This window comes from Ranitomeya variabilis, chromosome 3, assembly GCF_051348905.1.
Source record: "Ranitomeya variabilis isolate aRanVar5 chromosome 3, aRanVar5.hap1, whole genome shotgun sequence".
Classification (NCBI taxonomy): domain Eukaryota; kingdom Metazoa; phylum Chordata; class Amphibia; order Anura; family Dendrobatidae; genus Ranitomeya; species Ranitomeya variabilis.
This window is the reverse complement of record NC_135234.1, coordinates 268,565,851-268,587,959: the sequence shown is the minus strand read 5'-3', so window position 1 is coordinate 268,587,959 and position 22,109 is coordinate 268,565,851. Positions and strand designations below refer to the sequence as shown.

Genomic DNA, 22,109 nt, shown 5'->3' with positions numbered 1-22,109 from the left:
TCATTGCCCTTTCCAACACTCCCATCATTGCCTTCTCCCCCACCACCCCCATCTTTGCCCTATCTTCCTCCTACAAACAGCACCATTCACCTCTGTACGCTCCCCCACAGAGCTACGCGCGCACACAGACAGCACCTCTCACCACGCTCTCCCACAGCATCACCATCGCCAGCAGCTTCCTCTCAATGGCCCAGCGGCCGCGGCGCTGAATGGTGAGGTCATCCAGTTATGCCGCTGACTGCTATGTTTGATAGTTAGCGCGTGCAGGAAGGATTGCTGCACCTCCGCTGCCATTTTCTCTTGTAGGCAGCGGAGCTGCAGAGATCTCTCCCTGCCCGCCGCACATGAGGGCAATCTGGCCAGGGGCCCCCGAAGCCTTGAGACAGGATAAACAGGCCAGATTGCCCTCATTAGCCGCCCTGCAGGGGCCCCCCGAAGTCTCTGGGCTCCAATGCAGCCGCATGAGGTCAGACTACAGAAAGTCAAAGTCTCAGTGTGAAAAGTAAAAAAAAAATTATTTTTTTTTGTTTAATCACACACAATTTACCCATAAATAATTATATATCAAAAAATGAAAATAAGTACACATTTGCTAGCAACGCATATTTAACGACCCAACGTATAAAGCTATAACAAAAAAAAACAAAAAAAGAAAAAAAAAAAAGTTTTGTAAACTTGTTAGCAAATTTTAAATCACTGGTCAAGGTTTAAACCTTAACTTCCTAACAAAAAAAAATAATGATGTAAAGTAGACATGTGGGAAATGTTACTGTATTTACCATTTTGTGTGATAACTGATTTAGGGGCATAAAAATAAAAAAAAAATTCAAATAGCAAAATTTACCTAATTTAAATTTTTTCACAAATAAAGGCAAGTCATATTGAAGAAATGTTACCACTATCATGAAGTACAATGTGCCACGAAAAAAAAAAAAAACAGTCTCGGAATCCGTAGGATCTGTTGAAGAGTTCCAGACTTATTACCACAAAGTGACACTGGTCAGAATTGTAAAATTAGGCCCAGTCATGAAGGTGAGAACAGGCTCAGGGTGAAGTGGTTAAAGAAAAAAAAAAAAAAAAAAAAAAAAAATTGATTACGCCTTTTAAAGCACAATCATAGCATTAATCTCTTCAACACATTTCCCTTAGATGCATTTAGGGTATGTGCAGACTATCAGTAAACGCTGTGGACTGGACGTGTACTTTAGCAGCGTCCAACCCGCAGCATCCAGATTTTAAGAAATTCCATGCCCATTATGCGTCCAGAGATATCCGCGGAGACTAACATGTGGTGCGTCTCTTCAGACCGCAGATTGACAATTTCTCTAGCGGAGACGCTAGTTTCTGCAAGACAAATTTCATCCAACGTATTGGACAGTGATTCCGCACGGTTCAGGGAACACAAGCAGATTCACCTGCATTCAATAAACAATGCTTTGTGCGCAGCAGACATTAAGTGCGTCCAAAGCACTGCTAGTTCCAGATCATCTGCACATATTCTAAGGCATGTATGCATGAACTGCATACAAACCATACTCTACCAACATCATTAGGTCAGGATAAATGGATGCAAAATAAAAAGTGTAAATCAGCAATATTTCCAGGATTGTAAAATGTAAACATTACAACCCAATTGTTAAAACATAACCTTTACTAATAAATTTAAAATGGACAAACTAAACACATAGCAAAATAAAGAAGTGCTCATGACGAAAACTGTGCTCTAATAAAAAACTGGTTTGATCTCACCAATTATGGACGAAAGGGTCCCCACATTAGTTGTGCAAGGTCCAGGGAGGGTCCACGATAGAGTGAGGTAGGGGATATGGGGACCTTTTCCCTAAACCCCTGTCGTGCCCCAGCAATAACTCCTGTCCTCACAAGGACAGGCCCAAGTAAGCCTAACTATGGACACCCCCAACTTGAAAAATATCTCAAACGCCTCCCTACGCGTTTCCTCTCCAATCCCGGAGATTCATCAGGGGAGTTTTCAATGGCCAACAGGCCCAGATGTAAGCTCAAATGTCCATAAAAGTCGGGTACTAGCAGTGGCTAAGTGCTCCCAGGAATGAGCGCTCCTATGTGACATGTGTCACAATATGTAACAAGATAAATGTAAATGTAAACATGATGCGTTATTGTAATCAACTGTAATCAACTAGGTGGCATAATCTCAATAATAGTTCAGCATATCAGTTTCACAAAGTGTTAGAGCTAACAGGCCATTTTTAGAATATTCATCATGGTGATATTACCCATTTAGCGATGGGGAATAAAATTAATCAAAGTTTTAGAGGAAACTATTAAACTATGTTCACCTACACCTGGTAATATGAAACTTGCTGCAAAAAACAGGTTTTAATTAGTTTTTTCCTGCCTTTTTGTCAAGAAATGTTTGTCTCTTGTGCATGCGGATAAAGTTCAGTAGCAAAAAATAAAAATTCTACTTCAGGTTTTGGCACCAAAACAGATACCTGTATTTTTAAGCACCACCCATTGCTTTCAAAGGGTGAAGAAACGCTGAAAATAGTGACATGATGCAAACCTCAAAACCCATAGGTTTGCACAAAATACTGAGGATAAACCAAAAGGTGTGAAAAATTTGCATTTAAAAAAAAAAAAATAAAAAAAAAATATATATATATATATATATATATATATATACACACACACACACATACATACATAAAACATGTGAACATAGCATTAGTCTTTTAAAGCTTTTCAGAGTCAAACTGGATTTTGTACATGGCAAGTTGGGCACCATTGGATCCGAATTATAAAAGTTATTTTCTGTAGAGATTATGTGACCTGATTACAGTAATAGGGAATTATATTATATTTGTGTTTTATTGTTTTGGCAACATTGCTCTTAGGCTACTTTTTTTATTGCTTCTATCCCACCCCATCGATTGTGTGGGTGGTCCATGTTTACATGTCACACATACCTAAAGGTAGTTAAGAAAAATCTATGTTTAAGAGACTAGTCACTAGTGCCATGATTAACCCCTTCACCCCCTAATCAGGCCAACTTTCACAATTCTGATGTGTCACTATGTGGTCAAAACCCTGGAATGCTTCAACTTACCAAGTGTTTGAGATTGTTTTTCGGACTACCCTACCTTATTAGTCTTACGTTTTGGTAGATTTTTCTCTTTTTTTTAATAAATAATCGAACATTCTTTGGTTTGGCATGATTTTCATAATACTAGATTTATACCTTGCTACTTTTACACAATCTTTGTTTTCCTTATTTTCAGAGATGTAACTTTTTTCTGTGGACAGTCGTGTGGGGGTTGTTTTTATATGGGATGATGCAGTTTGTGGGAATAATTTTAGGGAACAATTTTAAGGGCGGAAAAAAAAAAAACCTAACAATTTGTGTTATGCTCCCCCCCCCCACACTCAATTTGCCCTGTAATCAGAGATGATGTATTAGCACCATTAGGGCCCCGATTGCCACTACTGCATACACAGCACTTGTTCACCACTGTACAGCGATAGCAAAGGCTTTAACCCTTTCAAGACATGCGCCGTACTAGTACATGTTAGGTCTCCCCCTCTTATGTGAGCTCTGGCGGTGAGCCCACATCTTTCCCAACACATGTCAGCTGTTTTGAACAGCTGACATGTGCCCGAAACAGCCGAGGGTGGAATCACGATCCACCCTCAGCTATTAACCTGTTAAACGCCGCAGATAGCATTTAACATACACTTCCGGCAATCGTGCTGGGGTCACCGATGGGTTTGGCATGACAACCAGAGGTCTCCTGGAGAACTCTATGGTTGTCATTGCTGGATTGCTATGAGCGCCACCCAGTGGTCAGTGCTCATAGCAAGTGAGGTATTCTGCTACACACAGGTGATCTGATCATGGCCTTTATGTAGCAGAGCCAGTCAGGTTATAGCAGCTTCTAGTCTCCCATGGAGACTATTGAAGCATGCCAAAAAGTACAAAAAAAAAAAAAAAGTGTAACCCCTTTACCCTCAAGGGTGGTTTGCATGTTCATGACCAGGCCAATTTTTACAATTCTGACCACTGTCCCTTTATGAGGTTATAACTCTGGAACGCTTCAACGGATCCTGGTGATTCTGACATTGTTTTCTCGTGACATATTGTACTTCATGATAGTGGTAAAATTTCTTTGATATTACCTGCGTTTATTTGTGAAAAAAGTGGAAATTAGGCGAAAATTTTGAAAATTTTGCAATTTTCCAACTTTGAATTTTTATACAATTAAATCACAGAGATATGTCACACAAAATACTTAAGAAACATTTCCCACATGTCTACTTTACATCAGCACAATTTTGGAACCAAATTTTTTTTTTTTTTTTTTTTTATTATTAGGGAGTTATAAGGGTTAAAAGTTGACCAACAATTTCATTTTTACAACATCATTTTTTTTTTTCTTACACAAAAAAATTTACTTCAGCTCCAATTTGTTTTATTTTCCCAAGGGTAAAAGGAGAAAATTGACCCCAAAAGTTGTTGTCCAATTTGTCCTGAGTATGCTAATACCTCATATGTGGCGGTAAACCACTGTTTGGGCGCATGGGAGAGCTCGGAAGGGAAGGAGCGCCATTTGACTTTTCAATGCAAAATTGACTGGAATTGAGATGGGACGCCATGTTGCGTTTGGAGAGCCACTGATGTGCCTAAACATTGAAATCCCCCACAAGTGACACCATTTTGGAAAGTAGACCCCCTAAGGAACTCATCTAGATGTGTTGTGAGCTTTGAACCCCCAAGTGTTTCACTACAGTTTATAACGCAGAGCCGTGAAAATAAAAATTCTTTTTTGTCCCACAAAAATTAATTTTTTAGCCCCCAGTTTTGTATTTTCCCAAGGGTAACAGGAGAAATTGGACCCCAAAGTTGTTGTCCAATTTGTCCTGAGTACGCCGATACCCCATATGTAGGAGGGAACCACCGTTTGGGCGCATAGCAGAGCTCAGAAGGGAAGGAGCGCCATTTGGAGTGCAGACTTAGATGGATTGGTCTGCAGGCGTCACGTTGCATTTGCAGAGCCCCTGATGTAACTAAACAGTAGAAGCCTCCCATAGGAGACCCCATATTGGAAACTAGACCCCCCAAGGAACTTATCTAGATGTGTTGTGAGAACTTTGAACCCCCAAGTGTTTCACTACAGTTTATAACGCAGAGCCGTGAAAATAAAAAAAATTCTCAACAAAAATTATTTTTTAGCCCCCAGTTTTGTATTTTCCCAAGGGTAAGAGGAGAAATTGGACCCCAAAAAAGTTGTCCAATGTGTCCTGAGTATGCTGATACCTCATATGTTGGGGTAAACCCCTGTTTGTGCGCACAGGAGAGCTCGGAAGGGAAGGAGCACTGTTTTACTTTTTCAACGCAGAATTGGCTGGAATTGAGATTGGACGCAATGTCGCGTGTGGAGAGCCCCTGATGTGCCTAAACAGTGGAAACCACAATTATAACAAACCCTAATCCAAACACACCCCTAACCCTAATGCCAACCCTATTCCCAACCGTAAGTGTAATCCAAACCCTAACCCTAACTTTAGTCCCAACCCTAACCCTAACCCTAACTGTAGCCCAAACCCTAGCCCTAACCCGAACGGGAAAATGAAAATAAGCCGGATTACTCACCGGTAATGCTCTTTTAGTGAGTCCACGACAGCACCCCACTGGAGAGAGGGATCCGCCCCGCAGGAACAGGAAACCTACAGAGAAATAAAAGGGGGTGGTCCGCCTCTCCTCCTCAGTTTTGATTTCAGAGTACCAGGAGGACCGCCAGTATTAGGCAAATACCATTTCATTTTTCAAACTTATTTGCTCATAATTAAAATAATTTTTACTCAATAGCATATACTATATTAATCTAGGGAGGGATGTAAGAGGGTGCTGTCGTGGACTCACTAAGAGCATTACCGGTGAGTAATCCGGCTTTTTACTCTTTGCCACGACAGCACCCCACTGGAGATCTTTCAGAGACCATCACCTAGGGAGGGGACCACCGTGCTGAGGACAGTCCTGCCAAAGTCTAGGTCAGAAGTTGACGATAGGTCTAGCCTATAGTGGTTATAGAATGTAGAAGGATTTGACCAAGTTGCCGCCTTACATATAGTTTCAATTGGAACGTCTCCCCTCTCTGCCCAGGAGGATGCCATCGCTCTGGTAGAGTGTGCTGTTATGCCTTCCGGAGGGTTTTCTTTCCTCGCGGAATAAGCCAGTCTCATAGACTCTCTGATCCACCGGGATAAGGTGCTTTTTGTTATTCCATGACCCTTCTTGTGACCCTGGAAGGAAATAAACAGAGCCCTACACTGTCGCCAGCTGCTGGTCCTTTCAATGTATTTTAACACTACTCTTTTAACGTCTAGACTAGAGTGTGATATTTCTGTTCTTCAGGAGTGGAGGGATTACTGAAGAAAGTGGGCAAGATTATTTCTTGTGACCTATGGAATTTTTTTGCTACTTTGGGAAGGTAGGAAGGGTCTGGTTTAAGAATTAACTTATCCTGAAAAGTTAACAAAAAAGGTGGATCTATAGAGAGTGCTTGGATGTCACTGATTCTCCTAGCTGAAGTTAGTGCTACCAAGAGGGCCGTTTTTAATGATAGACATTTAATGGGTATTGAGTCTATTGGCTCGAATGGAGAGTCTGTTAGGGCTTGTAAAACTGAATTTAAATCCCAGGGTGGAATCCTAGGTATGTTAACTGGATTTATTCTTTCGCAGGCTGTGATAAATCTGGATAACCATCTATCTCCCGCAATGTTATGGCCATAGAGGGCTCCTAGTGCTGAAACCTGAACCTTTAAGGCGTTTACAGTTAAACCTAGTTCTCTCCCTTTTTGAAGAAATTCCAGGATAGATTGTATCGGAATTTCTGATGTGTTGGTAGATGTAAGAATTTCTTCCATATTCTCGTATAAATTTTTGTGGTGGAAGGTTTTCTACTCTGGAGAAGTGTGTCAATCAAACCCCCCGAGAATCCTCTCGATCTTAGCATCTGCCTCTCAAATTCCAGGCCGTCAGGTGGAGATTGTCCACCTGAGGGTGGAAAAACGGACCCTGGAAGAGAAGGTTGGGTGTTGAGGGGAGGACCCAAGGATCTGAGACCGACATGGTTTGTAGCCACGAGAACCATGGTCTCTTGGGCCAGAATGGAGCCATCAGTATCACTTTTGCTCCTTCTTCTCTGATTTTGCGTATGACTTGGGGTAGTAATATGATCGGAGGAAAAGCGTACGCCAGACTGAACTGCCAAGGGGCTTGGAGAGCATCCAGAATGTCCGGATGATCCGCTGGAGATAAGGAGGCAAACCTCCGGACTTTTCTGTTTCTTCTTGTGGCGAAGAGATCTATTTGAGGACGGCCCCATAGGGATATTATGTCCAGAAAAATCTGCTGGTTTAGGCACCACTCTCCTTGTCTCAAGGTGTGTCGACTTAAGAAGTCTGCCTGCTGATTGTTTTCTCCTCTTATGTGCAGCGCAGTAAGGGATGTTAGGTGACTTTCTGCTAGATTCAAGATTTCTGTAGCAGAAGACATCAGAGTCTCTGATTGCGTACCTCCTTGCCTGTTTAGATACGCCACTGTGGTGGTGTTGTCGGAAAGGATTCGGACGTCTTTCCCCCGAAGCTGTGGGAGGAAATGGTATAAGGCGTATTTTACTGCATTTACCGTATTTTTTGGACTATAAGACGCACTTTTTCCCTCCAAATTTGGGAGGAAAGTGTGGGTGCGTCTTATAGTCCGGATGTAGCATGTGGGGAGGGGGGCAGCAGTAAGTGGGATCGCACTGTTATCCCACTTCAGGATGTCCCCGCTGCCCGGAATCAGCTGCTGGGGAAAGCACATGGCCCCGCTGATTAAGTGCAGTGAATATTTATGAGCGGCTCCCCGCCCACCGATCAGCTGAGCGGTGAGCCGGAGCAGCACATGAATGCTGCACTTAATCAGGGACACACATGGCTTCCTCAGCGCTGATTCCTTCAGCAGCTAAGGAGATTTGTGTGTCCTGGGGAGAAGGAGGCAGTAGCAGGGGCCAGGAGATCGCTGCCTACCTGCCTGCCATGCCTGGACTCGGAGTGTTGTGCACAATCAGGACCTGTGATGATGTCAGGAGTGGGCGGGCTGGAGCATCACATGGCAGCTCAGAGCCCTCCCTCTTCCTGACATCATCATAGGTCCTTCAGACTCCCCAATAGAATCTGCAGGCTTCCTCTTATAACCTGTGCTGTGCTGTGGAAAGGCAACAAGAGGGAGGGCACTGTGTGTGCAGCCATGGGATACTTTTACCTCACTACAGGCTGGCTGCCACAATTAAGAGGTTAGTCTACAACACACAATAAAGCACTCTGCCACTCCTGTGGTGAACTATAACTCCCAGCATGTCAGGATCTGCAGAACATGCTGGGAGTTATAGTTCTCCCATGGGATTTTAAAGCAGCACTCCAGTGCTATTTTGCAGTGCTGGAGTGGTGCTTTCACTATAAGCCCTGTGCCCCAATTCTTATACTCACCCTCCAGTGTCTTCATATAGTACTGTACAGACACCACACTGGTCCCGCAGCTTCCAACATAACAACATACTATTATATATAATAACACCACATATAATAGTATGTTATTTATGTTATTAAATATTTTACATTTTTTTGCTTCAAATATTTTTTTTCCCTATTTTCCACCTCTAAAACCTGGGTGCGCCTTATAGTCCGGTGCGTCTTATAGTCCGTAAAATACGGTAGTTCTTTAACGTTAGAGGAGCTGCAGCTTTCCTCCATGTTCCACAACCCTTGGCAAAACTCATTCCCCATATGAGCGCCCCATCCATGAGGACTGGCGTCAGTGGTTATGGTATGAGATGGCGTTATTACCCATGGAACACCACTCATCAAATGATTTGAGTCTAGCCACCACGCTAAGGAAGATAAAACCTCCTGAGATAAGGTTATTTTTGCATTTAGGTGACCAAATAACCGTCTATCTTCTTGTAAAATTTGATGTTGTAGTGTTCGAGTATGGTATTGAGCCCATCTCACTGCAGGTATACAAGAGATAAGAGACCCTAGTAACGACATAGCTTGTCTTAGGGATATACGTGGATTATTTATCGCGGCTAGGACTTTATGTCTGATCAGTAGTATCTTTACCTGAGGCAGAAGACACTTTTGAGATATGGAGTCTAAATGGAACCCCAAGAACGCCTGACGGGAAAGCAGAGTGAGTCTGGATTTGTTGGTATTGATTATCCAGCCCAAGTCCTGTAGAGAGGAAATTGCGTGAGCTAAACGATCAGTACATTGAGTAACTGAATTTCCTATTACCAAAAAGTCATCCAGATAGGGCACAATTAAAGTCTCCTTCTGGCGAAGGTAGGCCATCACCTCTAGCATTATCTTGGTGAAGATCCTCGGCGCTGTTGAAAGGCCGAAGGGCAAGGCCGCATACTGGAAATGACGAATCTCGTTGTTGATTATTACCGCCACCCTGAGGAATTTTTGGTATCTGTCATGAATAGGGAGATGATAGTAAGCATCTTTTAGATCAATGCCCCCCATCATACAGTTTGGAAAGAGGAATTTTATAGTGGACCTAATGGATTCCATCTTAAATGTATAGTTTTCAATAAATGAATTGAGTTTTTTAAGGTTTATGATGGTCCTGAAAGAACCGTCGGGCTTGGAAATTAGGAATAAGGGAGAGTAGAATCCCCTACCTTCCTGTCCCACCGGAACTTGGACTAAGACCCGTTTTGATAATAGGGTTTGAATTTCAAGCTCTAGAGCCTGTTGTTGTATAGGCGAGCTGAGGGATGTTATAATACAAGACTCGTGGGGAACGCGAGAGAATTTTAGTTTAATTCCATCTCGGATATTTAAAACCCACGAGCTATGTGTTATTTTTTTCCCATTGAGTGGTGAAAAACTTCAGTCTGCCCCCAACTGGTATATCCTCAGTATTTGTTGTCTTTTGGGGGGTTGGGTCTTCTAAACATGGTACCTCTCTGCTTGTCATCTTTAGCGGTCCATGTTGTAGACCTATCCGTTTGCCTCCTTTTGCCAAACGGTCTCCTTTTAAAGGCTCTCCTGTAAAAGGGAATAGAGGAATCAGGAAAGGCTTTCTTCCTGTCCTTTGCCTTTTTGAGTATCTCGTCTAAGGTTTTACCAAAGAGGTACTCACCCTCACATGGGATTGCGCATATTTTAGATTTAGATTGCGCGTCCCCTTTCCAGCTTTTCATCCATAGCGCTCGTCTTGTGTTATTCACGAGGCCTGCAGATCTTGCTGCCAAACGGAGTGAGTCGGCGGAAGCGTCTGCTATGAAGGCCGCTGCTCCTCGTATCAAGGGGATGGCTGCTCGCAGTTTCTCTTGAAACTTTATTTTCAATCTGCTGGTCTAACTGGTCAATCCAAATGAGCATTGACCAGGCAGCGCAGGTGCTGGCTACTGCAGGTTTGAATATTCCTGTAGCCGCTTCCCAAGAACGCTTAAGGGATGATTCAGCCTTACGATCCAAAGGATCGACAAGTAGTCCTGCATCCTCTACAGGTAGAGAGGACTGCTTAGAGGTAGAGGCTACGGCTGCGTCGACCTTTGGGACTTTGGTCCATGTAAGAAGTTCCTCGTCACTAAACGGATATTTTAGTTTTGACGCAGAGGGTAAAAAACTTCTTTGATCCTGTTTCTCCCATTCTCTTTTAATTAATGCTTTCACTGTTGGTATAACTGGAAAACATCTCCTCTTTCTCTCCGCTAAACCCGCGAACATTATGTCCTGCGTGGTTTGCGCACCCTTTGTCTCCTCACACCCCATGGTGTTTCTAATTGATTTAACCAAATTGTCCACACTGTCTAAGGCCGGTTTCACACGTCAGTGTCTCCAGTACGTGAGGTGACCGTTTCCTCACGTACCGGAGCCACTGACACACGTAGACCCATTAAAATCAATGCATCTGTACAGATGTCATTGATTTTTTGCGGACTGTGTCTCCGTGTGCCAAACACGGAGACATGTCAGTGTTCGTGGGAGCGCACGTATTACACGGACCCATTAAAGTCAATGGGTCCGTGTAAAACACGGACCTCACACGGACGTTCTCCGTGTGCGGTCCCTGTGGCGTGCAGGAGACAGCGCTACAGTAAGCGCTGTCCCCCCCACATGGTGCTGAAGCCGCGATTCATATCTTCTGTGCAGCAGCGTTTGCTGCATAGAAGATATGAATAATAGTGTTTAAATGAAAGATCTACCTGTCCGCCACCCCCCCCACCCCCTGTGCGCCCCCCCCGCTGCTCAGAAAATACTCACCCGCTCCCACGTTGGCTGTCGCTGCTTCCTGGTCTGGCCGCGGCTTCTACTGTATGCGGTCACGTGGGGCCGCTCATTTACAATCATGAATAGTCGGCTCCGGCCCTATGAGCTCACGGGCACACGGATAACTCAGGTACCGATTTTTTCCGGTACCGGAATTATCTGGACGTGTGGGACAGCACTAAGGGAAAACATGAGCGTCCTTCAATGTCTGATGAAGAAGATGATGGTAAAGATGATAGGGAGGCTTCTGAAAGTGCGCATTGGTCACATTCGGAGTCTGACACCGGTGTTGGAGTTTTAGATTTAATTTTATGTGGTTTCTCTTGGGTCATAGCTTTTAGCTCCTCCCTAATAATGGCACGTAAGTCTGTAACGGACACTGCTGCTCCCTGGGTTGTTTCTTTGAAACAGTCCTTACATAGCTTTTTGGGGTATGAGTCTGGAAGGGGTTGGCTACACAAGGCACATTACTTATGTTTCGTCTTTTGTCGTCTTTTAGCCTGGTTATAAGATGTAGCGAGAGAAGGAGAAAAGAGAGAAGGAGGGAGACAACGTCAGCTTAATAGGCAGAGTTAACAACTCACCCAGTGAAGCGATTAATACCGTATTAGTAGGCCGAGATCCTGTCCTGGATCCGTCGCTTTTACGAACGGTCTCAGAGGATCCTCTGATCTTTGGTGGCGGGTACTGGATCTCCAGCAGTGGGGTCCATGGCACCTGGGGATGACATCTCTGCATCACCGAATCCCACCTATTCAGCGGTTTAAATAGTGCGCCCTTTTTTTTTTCGTAGTGCGCATGCGCGAATTACGCTAGATCCTCCACCATAGATTCGGCCTGGACGCCCCGGAAGTTCATCGTCTATTTCCGGGGTAGTCCCTGTACGGTGGTCGGCGCATGCGCAGTCTGGGATTTTAGCCCCGGACATCAGTGGGAACGCTGACACTCTTACCAGACTCCAGCCGGCCTCTTCGAGCCGCCGTACCGCACTCCGCAGATGATGCCGGGCGGCCCTCCCCGGACCCAGCCGTCTGCATGATCCACCAGACGAGGAGGGAGCCGTCTAACGGAACTCCCGAGACGCTGCTTCCAAGCTGCAGCTCCTGCCGTTCTCGTGGATACCGCGCTGGCGGCATGCTAGCCCAGGTATGTTCTTGTAGAGATCCTGTTGTTCCCGCAGGAACAGGAAACCTAAACTGAGGAGGAGAGGCGGACCGCCCCCTTTTATTTTTCTGTAGGTTTCCTGTTCCTGCGGGGCGGATCCCTCTCTCCAGTGGGGGCTGTCGTGGCGAAGAGTAAAAAATACATTTTTTGAATTTTTCATAACTAATGGGGTGATGAAGGGGGGTTTGATTTACCATTTATAGCGCGTTTTCTAGCGGATTTTTGATTGCGTTACCACATTTTAGGTGCTATAATTTTTCCATATTTTGGTCCACAGAGTCATGTGAGGTCTTGTTTTTTGCGGGACGAGTTGACGTTTTTATTGGTAACATTTTCGGGCACGTGACATTTTTTGATCGCTTTTTATTCCGATTTTTGTGAGGCAGAATGACCAAAAACCAGCTATTCATGAATGTCTTTTTGGGGAGGCATTTATACAATTCCACGTTTGGTAAAATGCATAAAGCAGTTTTATTCTTCGGGTCAGTACGATTACAGCGATACCTCGTTTATATCATTTTTTTATGTTTTGGCGCTTTTATACGATAAAAACTATTTTATAGAAAAAATAATTATTTTTGCATCGCTTTATTCTGAGGACTATAACTTTTTATTTTTTCGCTGATGATGCTGTATAGCGGCTCGTTTTTTGCGGGACAAGATGATGTTTTCAGCGGTACCATGGTTATTTATTTCCGTCTTTTTGATTGCATGTTATTCCACTTTTTGTTCGGCGGCATGATAAAGCGTTTTTTTCCTCTTTTTTTCTTTTTTACGGTGTTCACTGAAGGGTTTAACTAGTGGGACAGTTTTATAGGTCGGGTCGTTACAGACGCGGCGATACTAAATGTGTACTTTTATTGTTTTGTTTTTTTTATTTAGCTAAAGGAATGTATTTATTGGAATAATATTTTTTTTTTTTTTATTATTAAGGATTTTTTTTTCCCCCTACATTTTTACTTTGCCCCGGGGGGGGGGGGGGGCATCACAGTAAAGTAACAGATCACCGATCTGACACTTTGCTGTGCACTCTGTCAGATCGGCGATCTGACGTGCACAGCTCCAGGCTTCCCGGCGCCTTCTCCGAGCAGGCGCTGTGAAGCCACCTCCCGGCAGGACCCGGATGCAGTCCTGCAGCCATTTTGTATCCGGGGCTTGCAGGGAGGAGACGCTCAGTACAAGGTGAGCACATCGCCTTGTACCAATCGTCTCAGGGAAGCACGCAGGGAGCCCCCTCCCTGCGCGATGCTTCCCTATACCGCCGGAACACTGCGATCATGTTTGATCGCAGTGTGCCGGGGGTTAATGTGCTGGGGGCGGTCCGTGACAGCTCCTGGTACATAGTGCCGGATGTCAGCTGCGATAGTCAGTTGACACCCGGCCGCGCTCCCCCCGTGAGCGCGGCTGATCGCGCTGGACATACTATTCCGTCCTTGAGAAGTAGGGCCCACTCCACATGGACGGAATAGTACGTCCATTGACAGAAAGGGGTTAAAGAGAATAGAAAAAATACATTTATAAAAAGTTTAAGTCAGCCCCCCTTTCATAATAATAATAAAGCATGAAACTGATCGCTAAACGGCATAACAAAAATTTTTTTTAAAAAGCCGGAAGTACATTTCCTGGATCGCAGCAACATTGCATTAAAACACAATAACGGGCAATCAAAAGATCTTATATGCACCAAAATGGCATCATTAAAGACATCAGCTCGGCAGGCTAAAAATAAGCCCAGATCACAAAGAATGAAGAAGCTACAAGTCTAAGAAAATGACGCAATTTTTTTTAAACAAACTTTGGATTTTTCATCACAATTTAAAAAATAACCTAGACATGTTTGGTGTCTATGAATTCGTAATGACCCGGAGAACCATAATGGCAAGTCAATTTTAGCATTTGGCGAACATAGTAAAAAATAAAATACAAAAAACCATTGTGTAATTACACTTTTTTTTGCAATTTCACCGCACTTTGAATATTTTTCCCCATTTGAGTACATGATATGGTAAAACCAATGATGACGTTCAAAAGTACAGCTCGTCCCACAAAAAACAAGCCCTCACATGACCGTATTGACGAAAAAATAAAGTTATGGCTCTGGGAAGGAGGAGCAAAAAACAGACGCAAAAAAGAGCTTCATGTCAAAAAGGGTTACTAAACCATCAGTGCCTTCTCCAGGGGGCTCGGCGGTGTCGGACAGGCGGCAGCCACGTGATCATACACAGCGGTTCTGTTGTGCAGTTACATTACAGGCAATGGACTGCTGGACAGTTGTCATCTAGGGCTACAGGCGGACAATCAACCCAATTTACAACTTTGTTTACTATTTTTTTGGACATTATAAAGTTAATCAAAGAGAAATAATAAATCTACAGAGATAAAGCTGGCAATCAGCTGTACTACCAGAAAGAAATAGAACTGTGGCTTCAGAAAAAAAACACAAGGTAAAAAGCCAGGTGGGGGTACAGGGAAAGAAAAAGCTACTGCTACAAAATTGCACACCACCAATTATATATATATATATAACAACTCACAACACTTTATTGGCATAATAAAAACATTTAAAAACAACATAACACCACTGTAGAGCACCTGGATTCATAATTATTATACATATATCAATGATAAATATAAATATACAGCCTGTCCATAGGCCAGTATAAAGAAACAAGGCATTACAATAGATCACACCATATAACCTGCCTATCGGCTCATGGGGTTAATGTACACCTATATGCAGCATGGTAACCAATAGGTTCATCTAATACAAACCGGCCACTAGACGGACAGGCTGAGGTCTCCAGGAGATTCAGTGGTGATGGCCCCATGCGTATCGCCTCCCAGGTGAGGCTTCGTCAGGGGAAGTAGGCCATAGCCAATACACAGGTGAATATATACCATTAATAAGTGTTTTAATCGCTTACCGATGTGTCACGTTAATCTCAGAACCGGCATAAAGCTCCGAAACCGGAAGTGACGTCCTCTAGAGGCTATAGGAACGCCCATGCCCATGTAAGGGATACCTAACCATATCACATAGCGCGCCTGCGCAGACAGCTCCAAACGGAGCGCTGCTGGTAATCAGACTGCGCCTGCGTATGTGTCCCAATACATACAGGGCACGATGGAACCTGCAGAATGCAGGTTCCATGACATTTTCCATGACATTTTCCATGACATTTTCCCCTGTACAAAAGGTTGATAAATTTACATTGGTTAAAGACCTGTATTTATTTTGTAGATGTTTGGTTTTGCAAGTTCTGCATAGCAGACCACAGGACAGGGATGGATTGGATCAGACGGACCAACGAGTACTACAGGATCTACTACATCTATTACAAGAGGATACCATCGATAGTGGTAAGGATCGGTTTCCCCATAAAAACAAGTCCATGGTGGCCCCCCCCTTCTCATTGGTGCCTGCCATAAGAGTATTCTTCGAGCTGGTTAAGAAAGATATTCTCCAACTACATCCCCTAACTGGAATACCAAATAATCTTGGGAAAGAGGAACAACGGGCCATCATAAATTTGAAATCTAACCCTGCCTTCTTAATTAAGGAGGCTGACAAAGGGGGCAATGTGGTCTTGTGGCCACATGCCCTCTATTTGGAGGAGGCCCACCGTCAGTTGAATAACACCCTTTTCTATAGAAAATTGCCATCGGATCCAACAGGAGTTTTCTCAGCCAAATTGAGAAGTCTTTTGGAAAGGGCTAGGGACTTGGGGATCATTAATGGCCATGAATTTAATTTCATGTGGGTTGAGGATCCAATCATAGCCACCTTCTATATGCTCCCCAAGGTGCATAAGGATCTCTGCAAACCTCCCGGCCGTCCAATAGTGGCCAGCATTGGAAGCTTATGCGAAAAAGTTTGTGTTTACGTGGACCATTTTTTGCAGCCTGTTGTTAAGACACTACCCTCCTTTACATTGGACTCTTCCCATTTTATCAGGAAGAGTCAGGGTATCAGGTTACCACCTGACGCATTGTTGGTTACGTGTGATGTAGAGGCTCTCTACTCGAACATTGCACATGATGATGCGGTTGGGGCAGTCCTCTATTTTTTGGATCAGTCAAGGCATTCTGACAGAATGCACGACTCCTTAATCGTGGACCTCATGGAGTTTGTTCTTAAACATAACTATTTTACATTCGACAGGACATACTATCTCCAAACCTCTGGTGTGGCCATGGGGGCGAGGTGTGCCCCGGCTCTCGCCAACCTGTTTTTGGGATGGTGGGAGGCCACCAGGGTATATATGCTTGACATATTTAAGGACAAGGTGCGTCATTGGACGCGCTTTATTGACGATGTTTTCTTCGTGTGGTCCGGAACGGAGGCTGAGTGTAGGAGTTTCATAGAAGTATTGAATAATAACTCACTTAATATTTTTTTAACATACTCAATATCTTCCTCCTCAGTTACGTTTTTGGATTTAGAAGTCATGATGGAGGATGGTGCTATCATGACTAAGCTGTATCATAAACCAACAGCGACCAACAGCCTCCTGGATTTCAGAAGTTTCCATCCTCAGCATACTAAATATGGAATCCCTATGGGACAATTTCTGAGATCACGGAGGAACTGCACACGCGAGGAGGATTTCAAGACCGAGGCTTTGGCATTGACCTCCCGTTTTAAGGAGAGAAAATATCCCCAGAGATGCATATCCCGAGCATTCCAGAGGGCGAGGACCCAGACACAGGAGTCTCTGTTAAGCACGGAACGTAAGGTACGAGACAACACCCCCAAATTTATAACCAATTACAATACCCATTGGTCACAATTAGGATGTATTCTACAAAAACACTGGGGTATCCTTACTACGGATTTGAATACATCCAATATTGTGGGTGAACGACCCATGCTTGTGGCCAGGAGAGCGCCCAATTTCAGGGATCTCCTGGTCAGGAGCCATTACAAAAGACAGACTACCAGACTCAATCGAGGAGTCAGACTTAGGGGGTCGTTCCCATGTGGGGACTGCAATATCTGTCCTCACATGGGTCCAGTCAGAGAGTCCTTTCAGAATCCCATTGATGGCCAAACACAAACTAGGGGGATATATAAATTGTAGAACTAGGCATGTCATTTATGCACTTATTTGCCCATGTCAAAAGGTCTATGTGGGCCAAACCTCCCAGGAATTACGACGGAGGGTTCAGAAGCATTTTTCAACCATTAATTTGGCCAGAAATGATGCTGAGAAAGGTAGAACTTTGACACCAGTAGCGACCCACTTTCTTACATGCCACTCGGGCAGTACTACTAATATACGGGTAGTTGGACTGGAGAGGATTTTTACTTCTGAGAGGGGGGGTTCTCCAAAGAAACGGTTGCTCCAAGTAGAAGCACGGTGGATCTTTAATCTGGGATCTGTTGCCCCCGCAGGTCTGAACGAGGAGCTATTGTTTACCGGATTTCTTGGTTAATATACATTCTTGCTCAAGGACTACCGGCAGAAGTATCCCATTCATGAGGGGGGACATTCATGGATAGCACATGGGATTCTGAATACTAGTACTCAAAGTGGATCAACTGTGGATTAATTATACATACGTTCGCCCTGTGGAGCTGGAACACTGAATGAATTACAAGTACTATTCTGGATTGGTATGGAGCATGTATCATGTACTCCATTCGGACCCCATCCCACTGGAACAGGACTCTGGAGTAGAGACCACCTATGGACCATTATTATTGCAGTGTCAATACAGGTTTCTAACCATTGACGTCATCATGTCAGTCTCAGGACTTTGTTGTTTTGGCTTATGGGGGTAGTTGAGTTGGTTGATCGGCTCATGGGGGCAGCTTGGTGGGTTTAGGTACGCCAGGGTATTTTGGATTTTTTATTAGGTTATTATACCAGGAGCTAGGTGGGGTTTGTCATATTTATATAGAGTATTATTATCCAGGATGGATCGTTAGGTCCGTATTAATGGACTGTATGATCATGACAGTGGTACTCATACGTCCACATTATTTATTTATTCTAAATGGGTAGTTCTTTAGGTCCTTCTTTTTATAAGTATGGAACGTCCCATGGAGGTGTGAGATATACCATTTATATATATAAAAAATGGTATATAACTTTCTATTTATATGTATAAGATAATATAACTAATAAACTTTTCTATACCAAATTATTTGTTTATTATATCAATAGGTTGAATGTGTTAGGGAGCATGCTGGTTGCAGTATCCCCGGGGATATATACATGTGTGAGCGGGTGTCAGATGTGAATTGTGTTTTCTGCCTGTATATATGTGATGTGAGACTGTTGAAGGTATGTGTATGTGTACTACAAGTATTACTATCCTCTTTTTTTCCCCCCCGGGGGGGTTATACACTTTCTCCCCCCCCCCCCTTGCTCTGGCTAGCTGCGGACGCGCACTGGCTTTAAACACCTGGTTCTTATTTCTCTCTTTTATGGTTCCCCAGCCCTAGGGTTGGTTGTTCTTATTGGAATCAAACCCCTTGGTTACTTCCAATTGCATGACCCTATTCTGGACCAGATAGATACTTTACTGTCCTGTAAATGTCGTCTTTATATCTGCCCACTGTATACGGGCACAGAAATTCATGCAGGCGCGGTCTACTTATGAGCCACTGCAATGGACCTATTCACGCAGGCGCACCTCGTAGGTTTTATCATGCCTCACATGAACCGGTATACATACGCAGGCGCAGTCTGATCATTGGCAGTGCTCCGCTCTGGAGTTATCTGCGCAGGCGCGCTCTGTTATGTGGTTAGGCCAAATACTTATTCATGCAGGCGCATTCTGCAGGTTCCATCGTGCCCTGTATGTATTGGGACACATACGCAGGCGCAGTCTGATTACCAGCAGCGCTCCGTTTGGAGCTGTCTGCGCAGGCACGCTATGTGATATGGTTAGGTATCCCTTACATGGGCATGGGCGTTCCTATAGCCTCTAGAGGACGTCACTTCCGGTTTCGGAGCTTTATGCCGGTTCTGAGATTAACGTGACACATCGGTAAGCGATTAAAACACTTATTAATGGTATATATTCACCTGTGTATTGGCTATGGCCTACTTCCCCTGACGAAGCCTCACCTGGGAGGCGATACGCGTGGGGCCATCACCACTGAATCTCCTGGAGACCTCAGCCTGTCCGTCTAGTGGCCGGTTTGTATTAGATGAACCTATTGGTTACCATGCTGCATATAGGTGTACATTAACCCCATGAGCCGATAGGCAGGTTATATGGTGTGATCTATTGTAATGCCTTGTTTCTTTATACTGGCCTATGGACAGGCTGTATATTTATATCTATCATTGATATATGTATAATAATTATGAATCCAGGTGCTCTACAGTGGTGTTATGTTGTTTTTAAATGTTTTTATTATGCCAATAAAGTGTTGTGAGTTGTTATATATATATAATTGGTGGTGTGCAATTTTGTAGCAGTAGCTTTTTCTTTTTCTTATCGCTGTGTATCTTCTGCTACTTGCACCCCCTGTAGATATACCACTTCCACGGCTGTGCGCTGGTTTTTTTCTCATGTTCAAGGTGGGGGTACAGGGGTCGCAGGGAGCACCCAAGGGGGCAACACCCACCATGGCCACACAGGAGGTCCCCAGCGGCACCTCACACGGACAGAGCCGGGCGCGCTGCACAGGTCGGACACGCCGCACTGAGGGGACATAACAACCTGTTCACGTACTGGTCCCCTAGTTCCCGCACTACACACCTGCATGGAGCCCTGGCCGCCGCTCCTCTGCCACTTGCCGATGCCATTTCCTTCTGCTGGTAAGAAGCAGCGTTGTACACTTCCCGAAACGACGTGCGGCCTCCTCCCTAACGGTGCACCGGGGAACGAGCAACGGTGACTGAGCGGCTTGTACTACGCGCTTCACCTTTGGGGGGGCGGGGCTTGTTGATGACGTCAGTGACACAGGTGGAGCACTAAATCAATGACTGAAGGGAGACTCAAGAAGGCTTGTTAATAGTCATATGGCTATAAAGTGTGAGTACCAAGTCACTGGCCACAGGTTATACCAGGAAGGGTTACTGAAGTGGTCATATGGCTATAAAGTGCGAGCACCAAGTCACTGGCCACAGGTTATACCAGGAAGGGTTACTGAAGTGGTCATATGGCCATAATGTGTGAGCACCAAGTCACTGGCCACAGGTTATACCAGGAAGGGTTACTGAAGTGGTCATATGGCTATAAAGTGCGAGCACCAAGTCACTGGCCACAGGTTATACCAGGAAGGGTTACTGAAGTGGTCATATGGCTATAAAGTGTGAGTACCAAGTCACTGGCCACAGGTTATACCAGGAAGGGTTACTGAAGTGGTCATATGGCTATAAAGTGCGAGCACCAAGTCACTGGCCACAGGTTATACCAGGAAGGGTTACTGAAGTGGTCATATGGCTATAATGTGTGAGCACCAAGTCACTGGCCACAGGTTATACCAGGAAGGGTTACTGAAGTGGTCATATGGCCATAATGTGTGAGCACCAAGTCACTGGCCACAGGTTATACCAGGAAGGGTTACTGAAGTGGTCATATGGCCATAATGTGTGAGCACCAAGTCACTGGCCACAGGTTATACCAGGAAGGGTTACTGAAGTGGTCATATGGCCATAATGTGTGAGCACCAAGTCACTGGCCACAGGTTATACCAGGAAGGGTTACTGTAGTGGTCATATGGCTATAATGTGTGAGCACCAAGTCACTGGCCACAGGTTATACCAGGAAGGGTTACTGAAGTGGTCATATGGCCATAATGTGTGAGCACCAAGTCACTGGCCACAGGTTATACCAGGAAGGGTTACTGAAGTGGTCATATGGCTATAATGTTTCAGCACCAAGTCACTGGCCACAGGTTATACCAGGAAGGGTTACTGAAGTGGTCATATGGCCATAATGTGTGAGCACCAAGTCACTGGCCACAGGTTATACCAGGAAGGGTTACTGAAGTGGTCATATGGCTATAATGTGTGAGCACCAAGTCACTGGCCACAGGTTATACCAGGAAGGGTTACTGAAGTGGTCATATGGCCATAATGTGTGAGCACCAAGTCACTGGCCACAGGTTATACCAGGAAGGGTTACTGAAGTGGTCATATGGCCATAATGTGTGAGCACCAAGTCACTGGCCACAGGTTATACCAGGAAGGGTTACTGAAGTGGTCATATGGCTATAATGTGTGAGCACCAAGTCACTGGCCACAGGTTATACCAGGAAGGGTTACTGAAGTGGTCATATGGCCATAATGTGTGAGCACCAAGTCACTGGCCACAGGTTATACCAGGAAGGGTTACTGAAGTGGTCATATGGCCATAATGTGTGAGCACCAAGTCACTGGCCACAGGTTATACCAGGAAGGGTTACTGAAGTGGTCATATGGCTATAATGTGTGAGCACCAAGTCACTGGCCACAGGTTATACCAGGAAGGGTTACTGAAGTGGTCATATGGCCATAATGTGTGAGCACCAAGTCACTGGCCACAGGTTATACCAGGAAGGGTTACTGAAGTGGTCATATGGCTATAATGTTTCAGCACCAAGTCACTGGCCACAGGTTATACCAGGAAGGGTTACTGAAGTGGTCATATGGCCATAATGTGTGAGCACCAAGTCACTGGCCACAGGTTATACCA

At 44.5% G+C, this 22,109-nt stretch overlaps 1 protein-coding gene across 6 annotated transcripts in view; it reads right to left on the bottom strand.

The window, feature by feature from the left end:
• The window catches only part of LOC143818160 (E3 ubiquitin-protein ligase makorin-2-like), a 106,156-nt gene extending 85,776 nt beyond the window's left edge, over positions 1 to 20,380 (bottom strand). For 5 of the 6 annotated variants that reach the window (XM_077299566.1, XM_077299563.1, XM_077299567.1 and 2 more), the window contains exon 1: positions 20,190 to 20,372. In XM_077299566.1, coding sequence (XP_077155681.1) covers positions 20,190 to 20,236 — 47 coding nt within the window. In that variant the 5' untranslated portion in view covers positions 20,237 to 20,372. Of the gene's footprint in view, positions 1 to 20,189 lie in introns of all 6 variants that reach the window. The other variant, XM_077299564.1, reaches the window with a different exon arrangement.
• Positions 20,381 to 22,109: the final 1,729 nt, after the last annotated feature.